Source organism: Eptesicus fuscus, chromosome 8 (assembly GCF_027574615.1).
Source record: "Eptesicus fuscus isolate TK198812 chromosome 8, DD_ASM_mEF_20220401, whole genome shotgun sequence".
Classification (NCBI taxonomy): Eukaryota; Metazoa; Chordata; class Mammalia; order Chiroptera; family Vespertilionidae; genus Eptesicus; species Eptesicus fuscus.
The window spans coordinates 8045737-8062941 of record NC_072480.1 but is presented as its reverse complement, the minus strand read 5'-3'; the positions used below and the strand labels follow the sequence as shown (position 1 = coordinate 8062941).

At 39.0% G+C, this 17205-nt stretch overlaps 1 protein-coding gene across 10 annotated transcripts in view; it reads right to left on the bottom strand.

Moving 5' to 3' along the window:
• The window catches only part of TNFRSF19 (TNF receptor superfamily member 19), a 157795-nt gene that overhangs the window by 45295 nt on the left and 95295 nt on the right, over positions 1-17205 (bottom strand). For 5 of the 10 annotated variants that reach the window (XM_008159477.3, XM_028136330.2, XM_028136331.2 and 2 more), the window contains 4 exons: positions 7090-7254; positions 6534-6659; positions 2667-2769; positions 1428-1827 (listed from right to left, as the gene is read on the bottom strand). In XM_008159477.3, coding sequence (XP_008157699.2) covers positions 1428-1827; positions 2667-2769; positions 6534-6659; positions 7090-7254 — 794 coding nt within the window. The remainder of the gene's footprint in view (positions 1-1427; positions 1828-2666; positions 2770-6533; positions 6660-7089; positions 7255-17205) is intronic. The other 5 variants (XM_054719746.1, XM_054719745.1, XM_054719747.1 and 2 more) reach the window with 3 other exon arrangements.

Here is a 17205-nt window from a genome sequence, read left to right as displayed (position 1 = left end):
AAGAGCATACAATGGAGTAAAGACAGTCTCTTCAATAAATGGTGTTGGGAAAATTGGACAGATACATGCAAAAAAATGAAACTAGACCACCAACTTATACCAAACACAAAAATAAAACTCAAAATGGATAAAAGACTTAAATGTAAGTCTTGAAACCATAAAAATCCTACAAGAAAATAGAGGCAACAAAATATCAGACATCTTATGTAGCAGAATTTTCACAGATACAACGCCTAGGGCAAGAGAAACAAAGAAAAAAATAAACAAATGGGACTACATCAAACTAAAAAGCTTCTGCACAGCAAAAGAAATCAGCATCAAAATGAAAAGGAAACCCATTGTATGGGAGAACATATTTGTCAATGATACATCTGATAAAGGGTTAATTTCCAAAACATATGAAGTACTCATACAACTCTCCAAAAGGAAGACAACCCAATTAAAAAATGGGCAGAGGACCTAAATAGACACTTCTCCAAAGTGGACATACAGATGGCCAAGAGACATATAAAAAAAATGCTCAACATCACTAATTATTTGAGAGATGCAAATTAAAACCACAATGAGGTACCACCTCACGGCTGTCAGAATGGCTACAATCAATAAATCAACAAACAAGAAATGTTGGCGAAAATGTAGGAAAAAAGGAACTTTAGTATACTGCTGGTGGGAATGCAGACTGGTGCAGCCACTATGGAAAACAGTGTGGAGTTTCCTTAAAAAATTAAAAAAATGGAACTGCCATTTGACCTAGTGGTCCCACTTCTAGGAATATATCCTAAGAAGCCAGAAGCACCAATCAGAAAGAATATATGCACCCCTATGTTCATAGCAGTGCTAAAAAACTGTCATACATTTACATAAATGGAATACTATACAGCTGTAAAAAAAGAAGGATCTCTTACCATTTGAGACAGCATGGAGGGGCATGGAGAATATTATGCTAAGTGAAATAACCCAGTCAGAAAAAGACAAGAATCACATGATCTCACTCATATGTGGAATCGAATGAACACAATAAACTGATGAATGAAAAACATCCAGAGACAGTGAAGCATGCCACAGAATGAGGTATCTGAGATGGAAGGGGGCAGGGCTGGAAGAGATTACCCAAAGAACTTTTATGCATATATGCATAGCCCATGGACAGACAATAATGTGGGAAGATCTGGGGAGAGGCAGGAACAAGGTGAAGGGGGTCAATGCGGGGCAGGGGGAGGGAAGGGGACATCTGTAATACTTTCGACAACAAAGATGAATTTAAAAAAACTAAAAGTATATACTCTTCTTTAACACACAAGAAGTTATGAAAGATGGCAAACCTTCTCATCAGGTTCCCCCACATATTGTGGTAGGAACAGAATTCATTCCCTATGGTCTTCCAAAAGTCAATGCTTTGGCCACAGTAAAATCAGTCATTGCCTTACCTGGAGGGATGTCTGAGTTTGAGTGGTTCGGTTAATGATATCTCCACTCGTTTGACCTAGCTGGCTTCTAGTAATTAGTGCATCCTGAGTTCGCACTGGTTCTGTCAGTGAGTTGTATCTAAACAAATCAGTAGTTTCTGTAAAGTTTTCAGAAGGAGCTTGAATTGGAACAGTGCCACCAACCAAATCCTGACTACTGTTTGAATCCAAGGATTCATTTTCTGGATTGAGAGAATAAATATCTTCTCCAGTGAGTTCAGGATAAGAGTCACAAAAGGAGATATCATCACCATAAATGGGATTTTGCATCAGAGGCCAGGCATCCGAAAACTCGCCACAGATGGACTGAGAAAGGGACCCGAAGAAAGATGGCATGGTCTCTCCCACAGGACCTGCATTTCTGAACACATGTTCAAAAGACTTTTAAGTGTTCTATAGGGAGAAAAAACACGACTACAATGCAATATTCCAACAATACTTTCAAGTTTTCTAGATGAAATAGCAATTTATTATCAGAATTCCAGTTGTTATAAACTTGCTTTAATACAATAAGCTTAATTCCTCCAATTACTTTAAAATTTAATATACTTAGTTTTAATCAATGTAGTTATACTTAATACAATGTCTAAAACATGCAGTTTCCTGGGTCTTAACTGAGTTTGAAGGCTGTTCTAAAATTCTATGAGTACATGACATGTTAAAAATTACTTGCAGATGGCAGAAGTGTCACAAATAATAAATATAAGACAAAAATAAAATTGAGGGGCCCTAGCTGGTTTGGCTCAGTGGATAGAGCATCATCCTGTAGATTGAAGGGTCCCAGGTTTGATTCTGGTCAAGGGTACACGCCAGGATTTGCGGGCTCGATACCCAGTAGGGGGCATGCAGGAGGCAGCCGATCGATGATTCTCTCTCATCATTGATGTTTCTATTTCTCTCTCCCTCTCCCTTCCCTCTCTGAAACCAATAAAAATATATTTATAAATAAAATAATAAAATAAAATAAAATAGAGAGTAAAGTATAAAAAATGTTGTATTGGATATTAGTAACCCTGAGAGACTGACCTAATTCTTGCCAAACACATGCCCCCTCCAATGACCAGATTGGCATTAATGATATTAACAAGTGATGCCCTCATGAAACATTTTTAAATTTTTCACATGAAAATTAGTAAATGAATGTAATGCATATTCGCACAAGGATTATGAAATTATACTGCTTAAAAAATACCCAGTTACCTCTCCTGAAGTGTGGCCTGGGAATGCACCCTGCAACCAAGAGTCACCTGGTCGATGCTGCAGGAGTCATCACAGCACAAGGATGGGATCAAGTGAACAGGCCCTAGGAAAGACAGCAGAGGTATGAAGCATAATGCTTTTCCTGGGAATGCTCTCTTTAATACCAGTTCAACATCGTTCTTGAAACTTTAACTATTCCCCTTTGGGTAACTTTTTGGGGAAAGGGAATATGAGTCTTAAATTTTTTCTCTGTTTTTATCTTTTAATAAAAATGATGAACCATTTATATGATATACCTAGAGTAGTCAAAATCATCCTATCTAATAAAGAGGGAATATGCTAATTGATCCTCATGCCATCACAAAGATGGCAGTGCCCACAGCCAATAAGGAGGGAATATGCTAATTCACTACCACTCCCTCAAAGAGGGTGGCACCCACAACCACAGATGGCAGCACCCAGTCTCCTCAGCCACGCTGGGGTGGCAGGTGCCCGGCTGCTCCGTGTGCCTGCCTCTAGAGTTCCCCAGTCCACTTAGCCTCTCAGCCACCCAAGGCCAGCACAAGGCTCAGGTAACTAGGGCCGGCCGAGGCTTGTGCTGCCAGCAGTGGCAGCAGCAGAGATGTGATGGGGGCGTCGCCTTCCCCTGATTGCCGGGTCACCTCCCGTCCCTGAGGGCTCCTGGACTGTGAGAGGGGGCAGGTCAGGCTGAGGGACCCCCCCTCCAGTGCATGAATTTTCATGCACCAGGCCTCTAGTAGAGATGTAAAGTAGAATGGTGGTTGCCAGGCGCTGGGGGAGGGAGAATGGGAAGTTAGTGTATAATGGGTACAGAGTTTCAGTTTGGAAAAATGGAGAAGTTCTGGAAATGGATGGTGGTGATGGTTGCACAATAATGTGCATGTAGTTAATCCACTGAACTGTACACTTAAATTTATTGAAGAAAAAATTTAGATATAAAGAGAGATTAGATACACTTAAAAATAAATCTTCCTTAGCCCTATAAACTAGAAATAAACAGTCCATTTGGTGAACAGCTAGATTTCTCTCTCTATATATATACACATATAATTCTAATTTTATAAAACCATAAACATACTAAAGCATCCAGGCAAATACAAAGACACACATATATAGAGAGAAAAAGGCTTGAAGTAATCATATATATACATGTACATATAAGTTTATGTATATTCAAATTTAACATGAGGATTATCTCTTTACTTTTATAAACAGGAGAATAATATGAAACTAATATTTCCCTTTTGAAAATATATTGAGATGCAATTGCAAACCAGTGTTAAGCAGGATGGACAACCAACATATTTTCATCTGAATCTCTCTCAAACAGGCCACACCTTGTGCTGTCTGAATAGGTGTTATTATGACCATGAGGAACTCACTTGGATTCACTACCAATTAACTCAACAAACGTGTCATGCTCACTGTGGAATTTCTCAAAATTATTTGAAAGCAAAAGGCACTTCCATTCCTTATAGAAAAGGCTGGTTCTAGGGCTCAATCAGTGAAAGTATAAGATGAGCATGAAACAGCCTGAAGGGACTGCCACTTGCCAAATCTAGGAAACTTTGAGCATCAAAATAAATGATTGCAAAGGATTATAACCCATTGAATTGGGTCCATTAGTCCACACTAATTACAGTAAATAAATGGAAAGGAGATGTTCTTTCTGACCACAGGAAGCCAGCTAATAAATGTAGAAAGAATGATGCAATTAGAAAACCAGCAATTGTTAACCATTATACTAATGACTGACTCAGGTAAGAATCATCAGAGGATGCTAAACTACTGGGCCAAAGTTTGGAAGCAATAGGATGTTTACATAATCTCAAATAACCTCCGATGAAGCTTCATTACTTACCAGGAACAATGATTATTTTGCAGCAGAGAAAGCTTGCAGACACCACCTTAACAAAGTGACCCTAGTTAATCTGACCGGAAATGAGACAGATGTACCTCCTGATATGGGGCACTGAGAAATACACAACATCACCTCTGTGGTATTTCTGAATCTAATCATAAAAAAAAAATTAAAAAAAATCAGAAAACCCAAACTGAGGGTCATTCTACAAAATTATTGGCCTGCGTTTGTCAAAAATATTGTCATAAAATGCAAAGGAAGATTAAAGAAATATTCCAGATTAAATGAGAGTAAAGAGACAGGACAAGTAAATAAGTGTTATCTGGGTTTTCTTTTGCTACACAGGACATTATTGAGACAATTAAGAAAATCTGAATATATTCTGTAGATTATATAATAGCAATAGATTTAATGTTACTTTCCTGATTTAATAATCATGCTTTATATAAGAGAATATTCTTGTTCTTAGAAAACAAACACAAAAGTAATAAGGGGTAAAGGGACATCATATCTGAAAATGATTTTTAAATGGCAAGTGAAAAAAATGTGTGTATATATATGTGTATATATACACATGCAAAAATGTGTGTGTATATGCAAAATATACAAAATATGCAAAACATGTATGAATATATATATATTAATTATATAAATATAATTATTTATTATAATAAACTCCATATTCCTCACAGATCCGCAGCCCTGCCTGGCACCCCACCATATATGTGGCTATCTATATATTTAATCTTTCTTTTCAGACAGAAGTTCAAGTGAGACAGAATTTGTACAATGCTGTATTTTATTACAATTAAAATTTGAATTTCTATCTTAAGAAATTTTCCCTCACTCTGATTCTGTGTCAAAGTCACGGTACAGTATCTAGGAAACAATGCTTGGGGCATTTTGAGGATCTAGTAGCTATTGGTAGCTGTCTAAGAGTCTATTATCAGCATAGGCAGAGGCAAAAATAGATCCCCACACAACACAAAGTCTTACACTTCATTCTTAAATATATTCCTAAAATAGAATATAGTCATGATCAGTAGAAAAATATTTATGTTGTAAACTCCTTATTCCACATATGAGAGATTAGATCGAAAAGCTCAATCCTGCAATTTCTTGAAAAGAAAGATTGAACAGTGCCAAGAGAATAAGTCCATCTCATTGGGATACATTTCGCTTAAAGAATGAGACAAAAGGGTGATATTAGTATTGCTTCAAAGGTGCTAAGAGAATTGGGAAGTGAGGAGAGGAGGGAGGCTAGTGGCTAGGGCAGGTTTCTAGAAAGGGTTGTTGGCCACATACAATTTTACTTTGCAGAGGAGATGAGGTCATTATAATGGGGATCAGAGTGGGGAGTGTAAGTGTAGAAACCTTGTGTTAATGAATATAAATAAGTTGGTACTACCTTTGCCCTTTTTGTCCACATGAGAAACCAATTCCCATTTGAATTACTTCCCTGAACTTTCATTTCTGTCAATAACCTAGCAGGCAATTATGGAAAACCCTGTCATAGAGCTTTCTCCTCCATCTTCCTTAAGAAATCCAAGACCTTCAGGTGAATACGTGAACTTTAGGTGTGAACCCAGTAGAAAGGGAGGGATACAAAGTCCTCCTCTACAAAAAGTTGATAGTGTTTTAGATCAAATGACTCAAAACAACAAAGACAAATTTGCTCAAAATTGCTGAAAACTTTCAGAATTTTGATCATTATTTTCTTCTTAATATTTAAGTGACACAACATACACCAAACAAATACACCACATGCACCACAAATCTCTCATATGTGGAATAAGGAGTTTACAACATAATTATTTTTCTACAATTTTTCAAACAATAGAGAATAACTATTTAACAAGATTAGCTTTAAGTAGAAACCAAGCGGAGCAACCTATCTGTGGGACAAACAGGAACAGAACAGTTGTTTGCAGCTTCAATGTCATTTATCTGGTTTCCTTAAAGGATCCGTAACTGTCTGAACTTACCGCAGGTCTGGGCTAAGTCCCGGTGGCACTGACAGCAGGCTCTGGGAGCAGAGTTATTGAGCTGAGGTCTGTCAAAACAGGACAATTCAGAACCATTGTACTGAATGTCCTGTGCTCTCAGAGACCCTAAAGGAGGGGGTGAGAATTCTTGTCAGTAAAGACAATTTCCCCTTTAAAGGACTTCCTTCACATCATATTACAGACGAGTACCATCCTAGCATTTGTATTTTTTTTTTAAAGAAGGCTATCATTCACATTTAAAAATATTTCTTCTTACACAAAGGCACAAATATTAAATAATTTGTTAAGAAAGCTCAAAATGGAGAGTACTTTTTATTTTTGCCTAATGGCACAGGGACATCCTTGCCACCCATCAGTCTGCTCCCTCAATGCCTCTTTGGGACAAAAGACTGTGAGATCTCTTTTCATGTGCTCTCTGTCCCTTAAACAGCTCCTTGATTCTCATCTTACTCAAGTCTCTCGTGGAACACGAAAACGACAATGATGATAATTGCACTTCACCAATGCTAAGAAATAGAAAGAGCTCAAAACTTACAGCTGGGTTTTTTCTCCATAAATTGTCTCTTACAATAGATGATGCAGAGAATGAGCAGAGCCAGCAGGACAGTAGCCAAGGCACTGCAGATAACAGCCGCCAGGGCTGTGTCTCTCGGGCTGGAGGCTGTGGACGGGATCTTCACGAGGTTGACCTTGCTGGTACCTGAGAACCAAACAAATGGGATCAGTGTTCTCAATTACCCAAAAGACTCAGACACTTACACTGACCTCGGCTGTCATTATTAACAATGGCCTTCATGCAATATAAATCAAACCCCAGGAAACCAGTGGGAGGCATGTAAAGATGGCTCAAGCACTCCCCCTCTTAGAAGATTTCTTGAATACTACAGCTCCACCCTGAACTGGAAATTGTGTAATGTGCTGCTCCTTCATTCCCACAACACACACCCTCAACACTGTTGAGGGAAGGTGCTTTTAGGTCCCCTAGACCAGAAGCATTTGTGAATTTGGGAATTTATCATCTTTATCTCTGTGTCCCCAGTACTTGGCAACGTGTTTGGCACATAGTAGGTACTTCACATTTATTTCATTGGAATTAAGCTACCTACATTTTAAAATAGACTGAACTATGGTATGCTTTTGGGGGCAACTTCAGGGAAAAACAAGAAGTTGGATCATTCATGACCTTACACTAGGTCCCCAATTTCTGACACAGTAAACATTTTTAAATCTTAGCTGTTACATTACTGAACAACATCTATTTGTGGAGAAAAGACTGACACTGTTGTTATATGATGGAGAGGCATTCATACCAATGTGTTAAGAAAGCATCAAGAAGAGATTCTGTCTTTGAGGATGATACTGCTTTGTGGCTAAGGGCCGAGATCCGGGGAATCCTACTGTCCAGGTCAACCTCTAGATGTGTGACCTTGAGCAAATTACTTAATGTCTCAGAGTCTCAAGTCCACATCTGATCATCAGAGGTAGAAATAGTACCTGCCTCACCTGGCTGGTAAGAGGATGAAATGGGTGATCATAAAAGCACTTAGAACAAGCCCTGTACCCAGTGCTATAGAACCGTGGTCGGCAAACTGTGGCTCGCGAGCCACATGCGCTCTTTGGCCCCTTGAGTGTGGCTCTTCCACAAAATACCACGGCGTGGGCGAGTCTATTTTGAAGAAGTAGCATTAGAAGAAGTTTAAGTTTAAAAGTTTTGGCTCTCAAAAGAAATTTTAATCGTTGTACTGTTGATATTTGGCTCTGTTGACTAATGAGTTTGCCGACCACAGCTATAGAACATTAGCCATTGTAGCAATGAAGATCACAGTTGGCACTTAATCTTTGGGTATTGAGATGGACAAACTCAGTTTAGAAATCTATATTCAGTAAGGTCCCATTTAACTAGCCTCAAAAGAATCTGAGAGATAGAAACCTAAACAGAGGGACAGCTATGCTTTCTCTGGCTCCAAGTAACTGCCCTTGAGCTGAGGTGGGACTCCATTTTGCTCCCTTCAGTTGCTCTCAGCTCCTTAGCAACACCCAGCAGAAGCTCCCTGCTGCCTCATAGAAGCATGTGCCGCTCATGTAATTTTAAGTTGTCTAGAATCCACATTAAAAAAGGAAAAATAAACAGGTGAAGTTAATCTATTTTTCTTAAGCTAATTATCTTAAAATATTATCATTTCAATGTGCATTCAATGTAAAACTTATTGACATCTTTTGCATTCTCTATTTTATATAAAAATGTCAAAGTCGGGTGTGATTTCACATTGACAGCACATCTCCATTTGGACTAACCATATTTCAAGTGCTCACTGGTCACATGTGCCTAAGGCAATCATAATGGACATTGAAACTCTAGAGATTCAAGGCTGGTAACAGGCAAGCCAACTCAATAGCTGATACCTTTCTCCCCATCCCTGGCTACACATGACCCTGAGGCTAGAACCAGAGAGAATGTTTTGGGTTAATATTATTGAATCAAAAATATAATAGGAATGACTATTCTAGAACACTGAATCTTGGTATTTTTAGGCTCAGTGATTCTGAACCACACTGATAAAAGTTTCTTATTGCCACCTGGAAAGGCAATTATTTGTTCAGAATTTATATAAGCTATATTCCTTGGGTAAACAGGAATTAAAATCCAATCACACATTTTAAAGAATATTTGCTTGTGAACATGGTTAATATCTTTAATCACAAACACTAACAAATAGATAACTGACAAGGGATTTATATCCTATGCAAGTAAAGCAGTAGACTTAATTGAAGGGGAAGTTATTTGGGAAATAGAAGTATTATGTGGACCAAATTGGAAAGTTGTGGCAAACTGCCATCTCATTTATGTTTGTGAGCAAGGCAGTTTACAGGAGTGAGATCAGGTCTCTTAGCTTACACTTTCCATTAAACAACCTGGCTCTAGTTGTCATAAAAATGAAGTATAATACATGATGTGAGTTGAAGATATCAAAGCTTCTACTTATGTTGTAACTATTAAGGTAATCAATTAACATAGTATTGGATATTCAAAAAACCCTACTAAAATAGGGATTTTAATTTAATGATTAGAGTTCTGTAAGTTCTTCTTGTTTAAAATCTTTCTAAAACATATTAGTCAACTTATTTACCTTTATATAAAAAGAACTCTTTCTGACTTATAAACAAACTAAAATGCCCCCAAATGGAAAACAAATTATTTTTATTTTTTAAATATGTTTTTATTGATTTTTAGAAAGAGAGTAAGGGAAAGTGATAGAAAGATAGAAACATCAATGAGAGCGAGACATTGATCAACTGCCTCCTGCACGCCCCTTACTCGGGATGGAGCCCACAACCCCGGCACTTGCTCCAACCAGGAATCGAACCATAACCTCCTGGTCTAGTTCAACGCTCAACTATTGATCCATACCTGGGCAAGAAGTTTGATTTTTAACTTGATGGTTGTGATTCAGAATTTATTTTCCCAAGCCAATCATAAAAGTCTTGCTAATATATATTTTTCCATGATTGAAAACTACAACTGTAATTGCAATATTATAGAGTTTCCATAATGACATCAATTTTAAAGAAAACAAGTCCCTTCTCTCTATACCTTTCCTGGGCAGTACATCTGAAAATGAAAAGGAAAATGCAGTAGTTTACCACTCAATTTTTGACACCTATATAAGAAAAGACACCTTGTTAACTCAGACACCCCCTCAGAAAGTCCCTGTTGGAAGTCAAGTTCTGGAATGCATGTTCTTGTTTATATGTATACGTTTATGACACTTATAGCAAACATAATCTTTTTTATTGGAAATGGGTTCATCATTCTTAGGTTTAATTGTCACATAAAACAATCTAATCTAATAATAGAGAAATATGCAAATTTGTTTGTTACAGCATCATGGGTGATGACCGAATCAGCAGGCTGCGTCCCAGTTCTCTGCTCAGTAGCTGCAAGCCCGGGGTAGGATAGGATACAATAGGAGGGGAAGGAAAATTCATTCGGAAGGGGGTGGTGACCGCGGGGGGGCGGAGCAGGTGCACCCGGTGAGGGGCAGGGTTCAGGCAGTACAGAGCGGGGAGTCCTGCCCCGACACGGGAGGAGGGCAGTGGCAATCGTTGGCTGGGAGGTGCCCATGGGTCTGGGACAGAGTGGAGGATGATCCGAGGCCTTCTGGGCAGAGGCGCTTCTGCTTCTCGGCAGGGAATGGGAGCAGGACAGTGGCAGGGAGGCAGGGGAAGGGGGGTGGAGAACACCTGGCCGGGGCTGAGCCCTGAGTTGGGGGTTAACGTGCCCCCAGCCCCAACGGAAGCTTTAAGAAGGGAAGGAGGGAGAGAAGAACTTTAAAAAGGAGTCAGTAGAGAGCAGAGTTAAAGAAGGAAAGAGGATGTGTGAGTGAACTGTAGGAGCTATAATGAAAACCAAGTATAGTTGTGTACTGGGGACAGATTTTAAAAGTAGAAGTCAGAAAAGAAAAAAAGATAAATGATAGTGAATAATTAGGCAGGTAGATAGATATTAAAACAGTGGAAGTAAGTAGAGAAGAATGTGGATGAGAGGGAGGGAAGAAAAGTTTTAAAGGGGAGCTGGTAGAGCTTAAAAAGGAGGATGGGAAGAAGGAAGAAATGGGGGAGGGAGCAAAGCCGGTCTGAGGGAGGAAGTGAAGAAAAAAATTAAGCTGGGAAGGAAGGAAAAGGGGAAGGAGGGCAGGGGTAAAGATCAAGGAAATAAGGAATGTGGGGAGGGAAGAAGGATGATGGAACAGAAGTAGGAAATAAGGAGGAAAGAAAAGTTTATAAATGATGAGTCAGTAGGAAAAAGTGTTACATAAAGGAGAGAGAAAAGTTGTGTGACAGGGAGAAGCCAATAAGGAAGTCAAATACAACTGTGTGTGAAGGGGGTAAGATTAAAAAAAGAAAAGTTAATAGGGGCAACCAAGCTGGCAGGGGAGGGCAGTTAGGGGTGACCAGGCTGGCAGGGGAGGGTAGTTAAGGGGATCAGGCCAGCAGGGCAGGGCAGTTAGGGGGATCAGGCAGGCATGCAGAGTGGTTAGGGCAGGGAGTCAGGTGAGCGGATAGGAGCCAGAGGTCCTGGATTGTGAGAGGGATGTCCAACCACCAGTTTAGGCCCGATTGGGGTCAGGCCTAAACTGGCAGTTGGACATCCCCCGATTGGAGAGGGTGCAGGTCGGGCTGAGGCACCCCTTCCCCCCATGCACGAATTTCATGCACCGGGCCTCTAGTAGAGACATAAAATGGAAGCTATAGGAGACCAATCTATCATTTGATTTTGGAACAACCCCATAAACTCATTCACATAAATTCCTGCTAAAAGCCCATTTTCTCTTTGACTTAAGCAGAGAAAAAAAAAGAGGGGGGGGAGGAGAGGAGGTTGGTACTAATTATATGAAGTGGTGTCTACACTCTATTAAGTTCTGGTTAATTGAGATGTTTCTGAGAATTCCTCAGAAAAAGGTTTATCTGCTATAAACTAAGAAATATTGCTTTGCTGACCTGTGGTTGCTGTAATTATATTGAGATTAAAGATTCTTCCCACCCACATGCTTTGACTAAATTCTATGTCCATAGTTCACCAAGCATACTGAATGTTAGTAAGGAATTTTCCCCAAACCTTATTAGAATGCGGACCGTATTTTGAAGAACTGGGAATAGAAATACTAACATTTTTGGAAAGTTTTAACTTTTCTGGAGTACAAAGGCATCTCTTACCCTAACCAATTAAGTTATTAAATTCCACTATAATCTTCCACTATAATCTTAGCATTACCCTTTGGCAATTTACTTCAGTGAGAACTGTTTTCTTAGCTTACATTTTACATCACATTACATACATGACATAGGTTCATTTTTATATTATACATTTCCTTAGAAGTTCAGCTCAACTGAACGATAAGGTACTGAGTATCTATTATACTATACATAAGACATCCTACAAGCCATTCAATACATTGAATGAGAATCTGAATAGAAGAAAACAGAGGTCACCAGCAAAGTTTGGCAAGTGTAGTTATAAAATCCACTTTTACCCTTTGGAGTACCGAGGTACACAAATCCAAATAGCAGAGATGCTCTCTTCACATTTCACCCCTCTGGAAGGTAGCTGGAGAGATGCATATGTTGAAGAGATCTGTGTTATTGGACTCTGACTAGTCATGGAAAAGTTTTGGAAGAGGAACTCATTTTCAGACCACATGGTTGACTGAACATCTGTGTTCTTTCATACACCTGTACATTGCTCACACACCTTCAGTGATTTAACCTTCCTACCAGTGAGGCAAAGTGCTGATAGTTATTGCTGACTCTCATTTGGCAGATGAGAAAACCAAGACTTTTAGTGACTTGCTCAAGGTTACACAGTAAAGTGGAGACTGCTTGAGAACTGGAATCAGGCCTTCTGATCTTTTCCAGTTGATCAGTGTTCCATGGATGCATGTAGCTTCTAACAGAGTAAAATATTCTGTGAGATAACAATAAGCAAAATATGGCTCAAGTCTGTTTCTGTGAAGAACATGCTCAAATCTGTGGCTCTGTGGGGAGAAACCAGCTGGGCCACAGAAAGATCATGGGACAGCAGACCTGTTCACTTATGCATGAAAGCTGGTTCTGCCCCAGTGCTTCTGCCCTGAGAGAAAGTTTCAGCACCCTCTGCCTCCATGTGGGTATCAGTGTCACATAATGAGCTGCCATGAAGAGGCGTGCCAGGAATGGGCACGCTGAGCAATGATGGAGTACTACCGAAGTGGGAGGAGAAGAAATTTTATGGAGGAAACTGAGTATGGAAAGGGCTGGTTAGAGAGAAAGAGATGGAAAGGGCTTGCAAAGATGGCTGCTGGAAGTGCACTCTGCCTGGGTTTCCAGGGCCACCTCCTTTGTGTAACCATAGCTCTGCTTTTTATTAGTCTCCCTACATGTTTAACCATTCCAACTTTCTAACAGGCTATGTTTAAGAGTCTCATGCTCTACTGACTGAGCTGGCTGGGCAACCTAGCAGACAATGTTTAAAACATGCTAAACAAAAGGTCCTTCTTCCCAGACTATACTTCTAACAAAGGGCTCTGTTCAGGTTTGGGAGGAAGGGAATGGGTCTCCAAAATGAGGCTCTTACCCCTTTCTACCCTGGCCATGAACAAGACTTTGTGCCTCTGAATCTGTTTCCTCACAGGGAAGATTAAACAGTGCCTCATCATGCAGACACTAAGATCCACCATGGGAATCACTGAAAATTTCTCTTAGGGCTGATGAACACAGTGTGAAACTAGCTTCCATATACACTTGGACAGAATAGCTACTGAGAAGTCCCATGATCTCTCCATGGCCTGGCTGATTTCTTCCCACAGAAATAATCATGACCTTCATATTAAAGAATAAGATGAAGTAGGATGTGTATTTCACTACTCAGCAATTTATATTTCCAGTTTGAGCTGCTTTCCTTAACAGTAGATTCATATATCCAACAGTCCATTGAACATTTCACTTGGACGGAGATGTGTCTTAAACTCAACATATCCAAAAATGAGCTCTCCATTATAATCATGACCCACTCTCTTCCTATCCCTCCAATTCCCCATGGTTCTCCCACAAATCTTTGCTACCTGTCATTATCTCTTTGTGCAACATTCTTCTCTGGGCTGCTGTTGCTTCAACTGTTGTAGGTCCTTCTTCAAATGTTACCTATTCAGTGAGGCTTCCCCACCAAACTCTAAAATCACCATCTCTCTCTAGTACTTTCTACTCACTTCCCTGCATTTATCGCCACATGAGACTTATATATTTAACTTGTTTGCTTCTTGTCATTCTCGTCTATGGTGGGAATAATAGAACCCATCTTACTTCCCCAACACATCCACCTGGTTTGTGTTTAAGCTGGGCCCAGCAAGAGCTCGCATTTTCTAGCCTCCTTTGCAGCTAGGTGTGATAATATGTCTAAATTAGAGTCAATAGAGAATGATGGGGGAGGGGTGGTGCTTGAGGCTAAGACCAACGTGTAGTTAGCATAATTATGCAAGAAGTCCTTTAGAAGGCTAATGGACTTGGATATTCAGCAGGGCTGAAAAACAGCATAATATTGCTGTTGGCTGAATGACTGAAGGCAATTCCCTAACCTGATAATCCTTTTATTGTTTACCAAACTTTATCATTGATATGCTGTTTGCTTTGCTAAAGGGAAAATGTGTATTCTAGTAAATAAAAGCAAAGGGGACCAAAAAGTCAGAGAGCTTCTCTGCTAGAGTGAAGTCTCAGCCTGGCTCCCCCATGCCTTCTAAATTTATATTTCTTGTCTAGTGTATCCATTTGTGTGCAGCCCCTTATCCAGACCTTGAACCCTTAGCTGCAAATGGATGTGGTGTTCACATTTGGTGCCCCAAAACGGATCTGGAGAAGAAGATTCGCCGGAGTGAAAAATGAAGAAAGTTCACCAGAAAGGTGGGAAGTGCATCAAAAAAGGTGGGGAAAATCACTGTGTACAAAGCCTGTACCAAGCTTCGGAAGTCGTGAGCTGTAAGTGGGCCGGATTGTCGTTTAATTCAAGCCAGGCTATAATGGAGAAGAATTCAAATAAAAGGCAAAAATATCATTGTAAATTTTTAGCTTGTATTCTCAAGAATAAAAGAATTAAAGTGTCAAAAGGTACTCTCTTAAATCAGGCTCAAGGAAAATGAGTGCCCTTGACATCTTTAACTAGGTGGGCTCTTGTTCAAACTACATTATGCCTAATTCATATTGAGGATCAAAAGTCTGTAATACCTAAGGCCCCGGATCCTCCACCTCTAGTGTGGAAAGGCTCAACAGCTAGAGAAAATGGGGCTATCAGTCCTCTCACAAAAGGACTCTTTAATGCTTTGTCTGAAAATTACCATATGACACTTTGGGACAGGCAGATTTTAGCTAAAATAACTTTAGAGGCCAGTCAATGCTATGGAGAGCAGAATAGGAAAAGTTCCATAAAAAGAACTCTGACTTATTAAGTCTTGTCTATATGTTATGGGTGCTTGTCTGTTGGCTGTTGTTTTATCTGTCTTTGTTGTTTATTGTTAGTCTATTAAGCATGCCTTTGATTTAATTTAATAAGAAAAGAAACCTAGATGGCCAGGCCATTTACTGAATTTCCCCAGAGCAAACAGGATGTGGGGGTGGGGAGACACGTGGACATGAGACAAAGGGAGGTAGAGATAACTAGAATAGGCCCCAGCCTATTAATTACTAGTCTTTTGATGATCCTGTAAAATGGACACCCACTCTCAAGAGTGCTATTAAAAGTCTCATTTTCACCATGTTTTTATTTCCCAGTCCATCATTTGAAATTTGGCAGAATTTAGGGATTTGTCTGGGATTTCTGTACCCGCAAAGAGAAAAAGGCTAGCTTAAGAGAAGGCATGCCCCGTCGATTTTGGGTGGCCTCTTGACTGAGCCCCATCTCTATGGATACTATAGAATAAACCCAAGACTGTTTTTCTTTAAAAGATGGCAAAAATGACACAAGGAAAATATACAGGCTGGGTTTAGGCAAAACGGTTGGTGTTTCCATAATAAAGAGTTGTTCTTGAATAATAATGGACCGCATTCCAAGGTTAATATTAAAGCCACTGAAAGTCAGTAAGTTATCTCTGTTACAGAATTTGCCAAAGAAAATGCCTTGGATAATAATAATTGTCTTTAAAATCTCAAAATTGTTAAAACATGGATAAGTAGATGTAACTAAAATAAAGGATTTGTGGTGGAACTTTTCAGTGATAATTATTGGTATATTGATGGTGGGGGTCCAGTCGCTCCGGGGGAGACTGGCTGTGCTTTCTGTTGGAGGAAGGGGCCAGTCTCATTTCCCACAGCAGTAACCTTAGATGTTATCTCTAAGGAAAAATGTGGCTGTTTTACATTCAAGCGGCTACAGGAGGCCTGCTTCCAAAGTCTTTGGCAACTTAAAGCTTTGGAGTTTGCCAAATTAAATAAAAAATTATTAAATATCCAGGTATTTTAAAATGACAAAATACTGAAATATTAACCTGAGTTTGCCTCGTATGAAAAATCTAAAGGATATATTTGAATCTATTAATTAAATATGTCTTATATTTTATTTGAAATATATCCTTAAAAATGTGAAGGTATTACTAATATAAGAAATACTAAGTATTTCACTTGCCACCTAAAATTTAAGGCTTCTAAGAGTTTAAAGTTCAAATTAAGTTAGGAGAAATTATATGGTTGTGACCCTAAAATGCATTAAGTTTAGAAATTCATTTTTAAGAAAAATAATTCTTGCATTTTCTCTGGAGAAATAAGTAGTTCAAAATATATTATAGTCCTTATGTGTACTACATGTGGTAAAATTTCAACCTAGAATATAATATTTTATATGGTCTAATTAAAAAAGGATAATTAATTCTATGGTCTGAACCAAATTTTTAATATAAAAACCAGTTTAAATTTAATTAATTTCTTTTAGAATAATTACAAAATTATATAATATAATCTTTGGGTTATGTATATTTTATGGTCTTTCCAAGTTAAATTTCAAGACTTTAACTGAGAGATAGCCTTGGGACATTTCAAGGGCCCAGAAATGATTCAAGGATTTACTCTCTTCTTAAAAGAAATATTTTTTAAATTAAATTAGATGATCTAATATACTTGAAATCACATGGGAAGC